This window comes from Galendromus occidentalis, unplaced genomic scaffold (genome assembly GCF_000255335.2).
Source record: "Galendromus occidentalis unplaced genomic scaffold, Mocc_1.1 scf7180000077086, whole genome shotgun sequence".
NCBI classification, from domain to species: domain Eukaryota; kingdom Metazoa; phylum Arthropoda; class Arachnida; order Mesostigmata; family Phytoseiidae; genus Galendromus; species Galendromus occidentalis.
The window spans coordinates 1,582,198-1,594,531 of record NW_003805074.1 but is presented as its reverse complement, the minus strand read 5'-3'; the positions used below and the strand labels follow the sequence as shown (position 1 = coordinate 1,594,531).

Here is a 12,334-nt window from a genome sequence, read left to right as displayed (position 1 = left end):
ACAGGCCTCGTTCCCATCAGCTGCATCGGATGTGGTGGCGAAGTGACAGCCTAAAGTATCGTTCAAGATTAATCTCTGATGCTGTCAGCGATAATTCTAGAAGCTGGCAGAGCTTAGGGCCACGCTGAACTTTTTCCGAGAATTTCCAGCGGAGCTTCTCCCTCGATAGCTCCCGGGAGCGGGCTTCCTGACAGGGTAGCCACGACGCTGACGCACGACGTCCGACAGGGATCTCATGGGAGGGGAGAGACCCCTAGCGAATATTTCCCCATTTTCGTTCTCCACGGGCTGATCGACGATTTGTCAGCCGAAGAATGGCTTCGAATGTCTGCACCAGAAATCATTGAGGCTTTCACCAAAGACTCTTCTAGAATATTTCTCCTCGCCGGTGTCCCTTGCGAAAGTCGAGAGAACGGCCCGGCCGAGGCATTCAAGACGAGCCTACGGGCTCCTTCACTGCAAGTGTACGGCTCCGCAACAATATGCGAGGCTCTCTTGCGTTGCGACAGCGACCGGAGATTATCAGAATCCTTTGTCAACGAACAGACAGTGGAACGGTCGGCATGATGATCGAGCCATCATCAACCAGGTAGCGACGTCCGAGAACTCGGACGTCATTCGGTCTACTGTCGGGAAAAAACGAAAATCTCAAATCACACGCAATTCGGACACATGAAAGAGCAAACCAGCGGAAGATGGGTTTGTCATCAAATGTTGTTCTCGGCTGCTTGAAGGAGTGAGACTCGCGGCACGTCGGCGTCGCAATTAAACGCCATTAAACAGTCCCAAACGATGCCTTTCCGACAACGAGATGAAGCCGTGTCTCGCATTTCATCTACCTGAATCGTCTGGCGAGCCATGCACCGTTCCCACTGTTGATGCTACCGTTGCTCATCGGCTGCAAACGCACTGCAATTCCCCCGTTGGACTGTCGCTAACGTAAGTGACGCATCCGGTCATAGGAGTCGATGCGGTAGTTTCCGGGTAAACGACTGTGGGAGATGCTTCTACATAGGTCGGAGGACTTGTGTAAATCTATCCACCGTGTCAGCCCTAAAAGCTCAGCAACAACGCGGGAGGGTGTTTTCTCCAGCTCGTTCAGCGAGTTACAGGATATATTGAGCTGATGGAACGCAATCACTGGAGAAGGCCCGGCTCTGCTGCGATCACACCAGGAGGGAAGTCGCAATTAGAAGATTCTTTCTCAGACACCAGAGACGAGTGCCACACCTTCAAGGAAACACCATGTCGACACCCTACTACAATATGGAAGCACTCGGCGCTCGAACAAATAGAACAATCACGAGATTAGGGAAAATGCCTCTTTGGAGCTCTCGACGTCCGAGTGTTTTCCGCAAAGAAAACGGTCTTCAAACGAGAAATTAATATCGGTCCAATGAAGTTGCCGCAGCCGTATTGTAGGACGTAAACTGCGTGGTCGAAGCAGCACGCGATACGGACATCAGAACTACTCGGAATGGAAGGTTTGAGGTGCCGTGGGAAAGTCGTAAGAGCAGTCACAACGGAGCGAACCGCTTCGCCCAGCCCGACAAAATCGACAACGACACCCAGCGAGTGACAGGAGTATTGTTGGGTAGAAACTCCGGGAAAGGTTTCTACGTTGACACCTTTTCACTCTGCTCTTCTCGTTAGAAACGACTGGGTGCTGATTCGAAAGGTCAAAGTCTGGGCTTCCCAGAAATCTATCCGTGTGAACGAGGTAGAAGGAATGAAATTCACCTTGCCGAAGACTATCGAATCTTCCTTGACGCGAGGATTCCTTGAGAGCAAAAAATCGAATCGTATTCCCATGCATTTGTATTCATTGATAGACCAGCGAGGTAATGATCGTCGGGGGTCTGGAGTCGGAATGATATTCTGAGAAGTCAGTGGCTCTGATGGTTCGACTTCGACTGTCATGTGTCGTCTGAAAACCATTCGGATTTGATTGATCGAGGGTCACCATCATTTATCGTCTCTTCAACGCGCTATTGCTCTCGTCCTCCGAAGCATTCGTCCCCATTACTCACTCTCCGGCCAGCGTGGCAAGCTCCGGAAACCACGGGATTTCTCCGATGAGTTTCTCCGCTCCACGTCTGTTCCATGCAGAGTCGAATCGCGCAACGTGCTCGCCATAGGAGAAGCATCGTTGAGAGGTTGTTCGAATTATTGTACTTTCACCACTATGAATCATGGCTCCGGACGAGATCACGGGGTATGTGTATCCGCGACAGCTAGAGGCGACTGTCTTCCACGAAAAACCGGGGTGTCATCCGAGCGCCCATGAATCGCCAAGCTCAAGGTTTGCCTTCCGAGCGACCGACTGACTGTGGCGGCTCCGCTCACCGTAGCGACGGCAAGCAGGTCGTTGCTTCAGTTCGGCGGCTCGACCACTTCTGTTTTTGACAACGACCCTCAATGCATGCAGACAGACGGGCAAACAACAGGAGAAGGGACGGGCAGGCGGGCGGGCAAGAAAGCAGATCGGCAGATAGCTTTGGTTTCTGTCAGGTCACTGATAACAATGAGTTGATGACGTCGACCGACTGGACAGCTGAAGTCGTCACTTTGTTGGTCGCTCGCTTGGTAGATACCTCAGGCGGTCGTACGGTGAGCGGGGCGAAAAGCCATGCGAGCCATAGCGGGCATATGAAAGCCGTCCGTAGACAACGTTGCCTTAGTGTGAGCTCATATTTTCAAGCATGGGCGTGGTTGATTCCCATTCCTTTCCCCCCCGACCGGCAGAACCAGAGAAAACGCTGATATGCGAAAGACTTTCGCGCGTTCTAGCCGACTGCTAAGTTTGGCAGAGAAAAATTCTCGGGGTAGACAGACGGCTTGTCTTGTAGTAATCAATGCGGGAACGCAACTTGCTCCTTCCCCTTTTTGGCTGTGTGGAACAAGTTTGAAAACTAGCTTCATGTCGTATACCATCGGCGGATTTTTTGGGCCCTTCGAATCCAAAGGAATGTTAACAATAGATCATACCACCGGCGGACACAAAGAAACAGAATTCCGATATGAAACTTTTCCGACAGTGAATTTCTCAGGCTGCTTCGGCTGCGATTGCGCGGTCTGCTCATGTGTAGGCTGCTCGCGAAAAAAGGAGTGAAGAAAAGCCTAGATAATCTGGGTTTTCTGGAAAGATTGACATTCATGTCCACCGAATGTTCCTGAGTCGCCTCTGCTGCTCGAGAGAACAAAGTTGGACACGGTTCGCTCCCCGAAAATGAAAAGCGACGCCCAAGCTTTCCAGGATCTGCGTATCAGCTTTGGATACAAAGCGATCCCGCAAAACAATCGGTTACCACGGCTTCTTGATCGTCTGTCATCCAGAAATCAGCGTAGAAGCCTAACTGCAGTTTGGCGATCGAACGCGTCGAGTTGACACTCGCTCAGCAGGTGACCCGGTGGAATTTCTCTACTGGACGTCAAGTCTGTTTTCGATCCGGGCTCTCCTCACCATGGAACGCAGTATTTCCTTCGCAAGCGCTCTCCTCCTCCGTGTGACAAAAGACCTTCAACTGATTGAAACTTCTCCACGCATTGAGCGGCTCCAACCTTTGCCGCTGCTCTTTCTGTCCATTCATTCTTCTATTCATTCACCCCATCACCCATTCATTGCGCGTCAGTAGGGTTACCGTACGGCTTGTTTCGGTCGCCGTGAAATAGTCCATCGACGGAATGGTGAGGAAATTTTCGATTCCCCGATTCATCCCGACCGCGCACTTCTAGATAAGAGTCGTAATCCACGCCGATAGCGGATCCCGAAGATGCCCAGTGGAGTTGCCCAACTCAAACTTTGATGTACCGCGAGGAATGGAGCGGTCCGTCTCATTTGTGCCGCTGATCTCTCCGCTCCACATTTTTGTTCGATTCAACAATCACTTAGCTTGTCGCGGTAACGGTGCGCGCCGCGCAAACAACGGTAAAATGAGTCCCCGCACCGAAGGCGAGCTTCCATAGGACAATGCGTGACCTCGGTGGCCTGTCGAGTATTCTTGACTTCAGACGTGAGATTTGCCTCATGCTCCGATCCTATGCGGATGTTTGGGCTCGCGCAATTGCAGCTGCTGCTGCCGTCGTCGACGACGTCGTCCCCAGTCGTGACGAGTAACTGACTGGATTGGACAAAGTGGTCAGTCAGCAGGCGGGCGTTGGTTCCGACTTTTTGCTCATTGCCATTGGATACAGTGTCCGTATGAGGCCGAAAGCGAGACCTCGATGCCACCGACTCTCATCGAGAGTCATGGGCTATCAGATGAGCTTGGACGCATCGAGACAGCCGGTAAGGCCAGGCGACCGATATTTCGAAAAGGATCGGTATAGCTCCGACGAAAAAGAATCGAGAGACAGAGAGGACTCGCACTCGGAGCCCACAGCCGACCACCTCATAAGATGATGGTCCAGGTGATGATCCCGATCCGACGGCGACTTAGGATAGTTTTCGCGGTTTACTTACTCTCAGGCTCCGGGCCCGAGTTGAATCCTCTATGTCGAAGCATTTGGCACTGTCGATTCGGAGGCAAGCAATGCGCGGCAGTATCCGACGCATACGGAGCAGCCTCCTATATTCTCGAAATGATGAGTTGATGAGCAATCGACACGGAGACACGAGCTTTAGCGCGTCATAGACCGTATATCGTAATTGAGGTCAGGCAATAACGGGATTGCCGACAAAGCGATTCCGCTGAACCAACTCGGTGACCATATAATGCGGATCAATAATTTCCACTCATTCGACGCTTCGTTCGGGCTCTGGATGAAATTCCTTCACAGGACTTCGCGCGATATCGACCGCTTACGATATCTCCTAATCCTAGCCGGCTCGAATATGATTTTGGGCTCCTGAGCGGACGCTGGCGCCGCCGAACACTTGAGAGTTTCACACGCTTCCGATGTAGGCCCGAGCTCTGTTCAGCTGCTGGATACTCTCAGGGCGCTCTCATTGGCAGCAACACTATCTGTTTGGTTTGTTTCGGTTCCGACACCGACTTGTGTAGTAAAGAGTAGGGCACCTACTCCAGGCTACGAGACTGGTCGCGACGAAAATAGCCCGAGAAACGGAACCCGGCTCGACGACTAACATGCCACAACTCAAAACAGCAGAGCCCACAGCATTCGACCTATGAACGCTCAAAAGATTCAATCCAATGGAGCGGAATGAGCATCCGATTATTGGATTGCAATAATTGTCGACGGATGCGGGGACAACGCTCCTTTTCGGTAAAATCGAGCCATGCTCGTGGAAAAATCGTTCGGAGGCGATTCCGGTTTATCTGGTAGCTGTATCGAGGCGAATGTCGTCGATGCTCTTCGAATTCCCATTGATGGAATTAATGCTACCACATCTCTTCTAATCTACGCGATGAGTGTTTGTGGCTTTGTATCGTACAGGGAACGGACGATGGATGCGGTACCTCAGAGGCGACTTGTCGGCAAAGATAACACCTGCGGGCTTTTCTTCTGGTCTACAACTCGATCAGGAACGGAAGAGTTCCCGGATGACACGATATAACCGGCTCGGTCTTATCGAAATGCATTGAAACGAGAGATACAGATTGAAATATGGTAACGAGACTCCCTCCTTCGAAAATCCGTAGTTTTCTGCCATGGTCTCGCATCCGGTCTGGAAAGCGCTCGCCTCACGCCGATCTCCTGGAGCCACTTAACGCGTCACCCGTGACAAATGTGAACGAGTTCGACACCGACGCTTTGGAAATCTATCGAGTGAGCGGGTTGCATGACGTACGATTCCTTCGAAGATGACTTTCGCCGAGAGAATTCCCCGAGGGAGAAATTTTCCGACGATGGCTGATCTTGGAGAACTGCCTTACTCAGCCTGCATTCCTCAAATTTCTATCAATTCCCTCGTGAATCAGGTAACATAAATTCATAATAAATTCGAATCGGATAGAGTCTTTCTCGCTTGAACTCGATCGCTGTTGGAACTCGGCGCATATCCGACGAGATCCTAATTCACGGGGGATGGAAGCACGGATCCTTCGGTCATCCAATGCATATATCTGACCGAGTGATTTCGATTCGCTTAGCTGTCTTCCCCATAGCCCGAAGACCCAGCGTTCCGGGATTCCGGGGATAGCGGGATTTTTTTCGAAACAATAAGCGCACGCGCGAAAGTGAACGTGACACCAGGGGAAAAAGCTTGTCGTCCCGTAGCAATCGTGTGAATTTTACAGCGTTTTTCCTACAGTGTCCGGAGTCGAAAGTACAGCGCACAGTTCCAGAAAGAACGTCTCGCGGAGCCATCCATGTCCGTTATATTCGCATCGCGCTTCTTTAAATTTGCTTTCGCTCCTTCCGGCTACTTTCTGCTCCGGCACAGCCGACCATTCGCACAGTCGCTGTGAGCGCGAGGTATTGGTTTGCCTCGTTGCCTGTTCGGCTGTGGGATGGTTTCTGTGGAAGGGACTGAAGACAAGCATTCATCCGCCCGGCGGTGCCGAAGAATCTGTATATTATTCCCACTTGTTCGCGCGATCGGATTTGAGATTCGATGCAGCGCCCAATGAATAGACAGAAGTCTATTCTCTCGCTCGGCTCGACGTACCCGAAAAAATCTGCACGGGATCCAGACGCTTCTGAAAGACTTCCGATGCCGAGCCGAAGGATTATTCCAGGTTGGGACTCAGCCGAGCTGTGTCGGATCATTCGATTTAGGGCCGCAGCGACGGATTTCTCCCTGCGTGAAACGTCTGCTGAGCGTTTGGACGCCGAGGTGCCCCGAAGATTCCAGTGTTTTGATCTAAGTCTTCAGAGGGGAGCTGCTACAGGTGTGCTGATGCCCCGATCTATGTACATCGTCATTAACATTGTTTCTTTAGAAGCAACAATGTCTGACAGCAGCGGAATCAACTGGACAATGGAAGCGAATCGTGTCCAAGATTGACGGCTGTTCGGATTACACGCTTTCTTCAGTCACTGGAATTCCGTCTACAGTCATTACACGCCGGGTCCCCCCTGACTCATTCGGAGATTCAAGGCAGCTGCTCTCGCTTGTTGTTTTGAGCCGATGTATATGTATGTTAATATTCCATTTTTGAAAGATCTAATCTCAAAACGGTGCGGATTTCACCCCAGTGGCTTGTGCGAGCGCTCGAGAATCCAGCGGGCATTCGAAAAGACGGTCAACTTACTTTTTCACGATGCGCTTGACAGTTCCCCACTCGATGTACTCCTGAGTGCCTTTCATCCACTGTGCGGATGCGAAGCTCGAGGTTGAGACCGCACGCCTCATTCGAGACATTTTCACCAGAGGAGACGAAGCTCTATCCGAAGAGAATGTTTCACTTTATCCAATTTCGAGGAACGTACAGTGACTGCCACACTAACACCTCGATATCCCGAAGCACGGATTCGAATGATACTGTCAGCACAAGTGCCAGACGAACGCCGACGCGCACATCGCGAAGCAACCCAGTCGCGAATAACGGTAACGCTGTGACTGCCGGCGACGGCGTCTGTGCGCGCGGTAAGCGGGCCCTCTTCGTTGTGGTAAGGGTCGAGCTTTCTCTGGTAAGAAGGTAAAGCCGATGGATAGTCACCAACGGTTCACTCACTTCCACACGCCCGTGGTCGCGTCGATGTTTGTGACCAAAAATCGAAGTCGGGGCAAGCGACCCACGCCGTATTTTTTCCCGTATGCCGGCTCCGTCGTAGCCATCGCATTCAATTACGGCACAAACGAAGCTGGAGGGGAATAATGAGCCACGAAGGAGCCGTTCGTTTTATCGATCAAAATTGGTCGTCTTCGACTGCGGAAACCACTGTCTCGTGGATGACAGCTACACGGCTGGGTGATTATTGCTGAGCGCACGCTTAAGCACACTTTAATTGAATTCTTTGTCGTTCAAGAAATAGATCACTGCCGGTGAATTGTTGCTGAGAACGTGATAATCATCATCATCGTCATCAAAGACCGCGGCGACGGCGGCGATGTCAGCTGTGGGATTTGCTGCCGACAATAACGCGATTTTCAGAGGCACGTTTCTACGTAAAGAGGAGAGAAAACTGCGTTGAGCCGCTGTGGCGTTGTGATCGTGACGAGCACAATCTTCGATTGAGGTTAAATCCACACGCTTGAAGATCTCTAGGGAGACAGAGCCGCGAGCGCCGAATATCATCGGTGGACTCTCATATGACAACGAAAAACGTGAAGAAAGAAAGCAATGCGAGAGAGTTTTCTGATGGGATAACAGTTCGCACAAACAAAGCTTAGATCAATTCCGCGGTTTGCGATGAGTTTCGACGGGTCGCACTTGTTGACTCCTCGGAGCTGTTTCATCCTTAACCGCGTTCGAGAGGCTCCAGCGGGCCGGGACCCGGCGGAACGGGCTCACGATTCACGATGTGATCGCGAGCCAAGAAAATCCATTCGAGAACGTTCCGCAGGCGAAGGGAGCACCGAGAAATGGTGATTGTTTGCTATGACATCGAGCCAGAAAAGTCCGAAGACGAGACCCCGCGATGACCAACCCCAATATTTTCTTCCACGACCAAGTTTCGCATTTGCAATTCCCAGCCTCAGGAATTCTGGATTCCCGAAGCCGAGAGAATATAGGATTCTCAGAGATGGTGTTTTTCGGGAATTCCGGGTCCAGAGTGATCACCCGAAGCCGTGTCCAGATTTCGGGATCGATCGATCCTTCCCTGGTCGTGGGCGACGGATCTGGGAGACATTGCTTGAATATGTTGCCACGGGCAAGGCAAATTTTTGCTCAGGCAGTTTTCAGGGATTTTGAACGAGTTGCAAGCATGAGACCCTCCTCTTGCTCATCGGAACGACCCGAACCGGTTGTTCAAGATTCGCTGGGGCGAGGAATCAGTCCACGGTGAAAGTTTTCTGGCCGGGAGGGAAAATGGATTCCATTGGATAAAGCGATCGAGCGCCTCGGACATTTCCATGAATATAGCAATCCTTCCCACGGTTCCAACGAGAGTGAACCGACTGAGACAGTGCTCACGCGATTCTTCGAACTGTGAATTCGAAGACGATCCCCAGGGCGATTCTGTCAATCCGAATACGTGCGAACTGGAATGTCGTCGGAAGCGTAAGCCCATCGACATCGATTTCACGGAATCTATGAGCTAATGAGCAGGCTGAATAGCAGAACGAATTCTCAACGCTGTCAGGCGACGCCAAGACCCAGCAGAAATTACTTCCCGGGATTCTTTTGTGGTTGGCGCCGTCCCGAGGGGGACAGAAAGTCGATTCATCTATTCACCGAAGAACTCAGTCCGAGAGAGACATCCCCGCAATACATGGAATCAGATAGGTAATCCACACCGTTGACCCAGCGGCCACTGTGTGGACGCATTGGTCATCCGAGCGGTCGTTCAATTATCGCAACAATCCAAACAACAGTGTGATAGAAAGATAGTGACGTTCATGACTGAAGAGTTACAAAAGGCAAAGAAAGTCAAGTGGGTTTCGCAAGGCATTTAATACGGCCGCGCTAAATGTCAATGTTTGGCGGAAGATTAGAAAACGTTGCACATTTCACGGAGGATCTCAGTCAGCTTCGTGACCTGTTGTCTATACTCTTCGCGCCCGCACTTGTCGCCTGCTCTGGGGAAGAGCCACGGGAGCATTATTCAATTGGACAGACCGGGCCCTACCTCCCGGCTGGGGAAGTTGAAGACTTCGGCGGTGTGCGGAGTACCGCGCGAATCTATCCGATACCAGCTCTGCGGCGCGGAAAGGTCGGGACACTCGAAGTTGGACAGATTTCCGAAGCAATCGGCGGTAGATTGCATCTTGTCTGCATGGAAACTTCAATCCGAGAAACTCAAGTAGAAGCGAATCATTATTTCTGCTAGCTCGAGTGACGAGCAGTGTCAGAAGAATACTGCAGAACTCCAGGGGAAGACCCGTCGAGGAGCACGACAATGCACGCTGAAGTCCTGGACACCCTACTCGGATAGCCTAGTCGCGCGGAATGAGAGACGACTAGTCGATTCGCGGGGAGTCTCCTTCGTTTAGGACAGGAACCCGCACTGGAAAAACAGCTCCCGCTCCTCCCGAGGAAACTCATGTGGACGGGTCCGAATGCCTTCGCAATCGTTGGTGGAATATTCTAACTGAGCGAGTTTACAGTCACAGAACTGACGAGAATCCCGCACCAAGATGACTCAGCGTCAAGTGCTCGAGTCCGGCTTGAGGGGCATATCTGCGTAATGATGTCGATTCGACAGGACCTTCTTGATCGGGAACCTTTCCTTTCGTCATGCTGTCCTGGGTCCCGAGGAGCCCAAGGGAGCTCTCGGTTCCCCATGTTCGGGCGGAGGTGGCGACGAAACCGGTTACTTAAGATCAGTCCCGCAGCAGATTCGTACGCAATGGGAAAACCATAACGTCAGGTATTCCCGAAATAAATAGTGACAGAAGACCGACATTTCAGCGAAAAATACTCCCGCTCTGGGAGCCCTCGAATTAGCAACAAGGGCTTTTAATAGCGCAATTGAAGTCCAGGCACACCGTCGCAAGGCCACATCACCACGAGTTTCGGTCTTTCGGCACTCGCTGCAGCCAGTGGCAGAGATGAATCACGATGGCTGTGATGGGAGAATGTTGAGTAATTGAAGTAAGTGTCAGTGATCAGTCTGTGAACTAGTGCAAAAGCGCTATGCGGCTCCCACCCGCGCGAATATTCTTATCAGCTGTTTCGAATCGAGGGATGCTATCACAACAAGAACGATGGTTTCCACCGGCTCTGAGGCGGTACCGTGAGGGATTGCCCCGACGAAGAGCTGTGAACTTTGAGGTAATAGAGGAAACCAGACTGGACGTGGCTTCCGCGCTTTCTTCATTAACGCGCGGCTGTCCGTTGCAAGAAAGACCACCTCGAACGGACGGTTACCTCCCGTCTTGTCGTTTGTCAGCTCGCACTGGTAATGGTCAGCGTGTTGGGCGACTTTCGGATCACTGCCGAAAAAAGTGAAATTTTGGGGAAAATAATTATGGTGTGCGAAAAATCGGGTGTTGCCACGAGTTTGGCTGCTCCAAAAGAGCAACAGTGAGAAAGTCAAACAAAAGTTTACACGCCCCTATCAATGTTCGGCAATCAATTTATCAAAGTTGACGTGAGTATTTCGTAATTGGCAGAGTTCTCTATCAAAAATAAAGGAGAGAAAACCCCGTACCGGGACGCCACCCTGAGACGCTCTGCTGCGAAACCACCGTGAAATCTTGTTTTGACTCGGAGCCGATTAATCGACGCGCGCACCATTTTGTTACGCGAAGCTTGGTCAGTTTATCGGATTCGTAGAGGTAAATGGTTTTTCGTTCGACATGTTAGGTGGATGTGTAGTACGTAGATTGTCGTTGGGTTTCTCGTTGCTACTACGCCGAACCGAAGACCGATATCACCGCCATGGATCATTGCTGGAAGATACGGCGACGAGCCGAAAAGGAGCTTCGGAAGCCGACTCTTCATGGTGATCCCTCCGAAGAAGCGCTGGACCGGCGACTCAAGTGATTTCCTTTAATCTTCACCTGCGCTTAATCTTCCCCTTAGTATCCTGACAAGTCCATTAACGATCGGCTGATTTAAGGGCGGGAAAGCGGAGTCGCATCGGATTTCAGTGCACACCGACGATGGCCTGATGGTCAATTGACAATTGTCAGCATACTTGAGGCGGTTCGCAGGTCTTCAGATTCCGCCCCAATGGGTCCCCTCGTTGCGATAAGAGGGAGGAGAAGACAGCACACGAGAAAGAGAGATTCCGAAGATCTTTCGTCGATTGCGAAATCGCGCTTCGTCACCGCGTCCTGGTGGTGTGGTCAGTGGCGAAGGGGGAAGTGTCCCCGGTTCATGAAGATTTTTCCGGACAAATCTTACGGAGTCGAACTTAATCGCTCCGAGCGGCCGATGGAACGGAACGTTGGTCTATGTTCGCACTTTTACTCGACGGAAAAGCCATCGAGCGGCTATCCGGCGACGGAACACTAGACGGAATACATTTATAATTTAGCCTTCGACGACTCCGGTCAAGTTCTAGGAGTAGGTAATCCCATGCGGTGCGAAATTGTCTTTTATTGCGGCACTTATCGCGGTTTTCGCCTTTTTTCGTATATTGCGCGGAATTGTCGCGCTGACTCAAATCATTGGATATCGAAGCGAGGTGTCGTTCGACCATAGCGGACCCCACATAGCAGAGGTTCTGAATCAATGAATGGGGAAGATATTCGTCGAAGATATCGGGGACCCATGAGCGGGAAAAACATTCGCTCTCAAGCAAGAGAGGCTCCTCATCCTCCAGTGGGTCCGAATGGAGTAACTGGATCGATAAGAACGTTGGGAGAATACCAGGC

At 51.4% G+C, this 12,334-nt stretch overlaps 1 protein-coding gene across 1 annotated transcript in view; it reads right to left on the bottom strand.

Annotated features, from left to right (window-relative positions):
- LOC100905567 (lymphocyte cytosolic protein 2) overlaps positions 1-7,465 on the bottom strand; it is a 41,245-nt gene extending 33,780 nt beyond the window's left edge. The window contains exon 1 of the mRNA XM_018638522.1: positions 7,158-7,465. Within this exon, the coding sequence (XP_018494038.1) occupies positions 7,158-7,267 (110 nt within the window). The 5' untranslated portion in view covers positions 7,268-7,465. The remainder of the gene's footprint in view (positions 1-7,157) is intronic.
- Between the last annotated feature and the right edge of the window lie 4,869 nt (positions 7,466-12,334).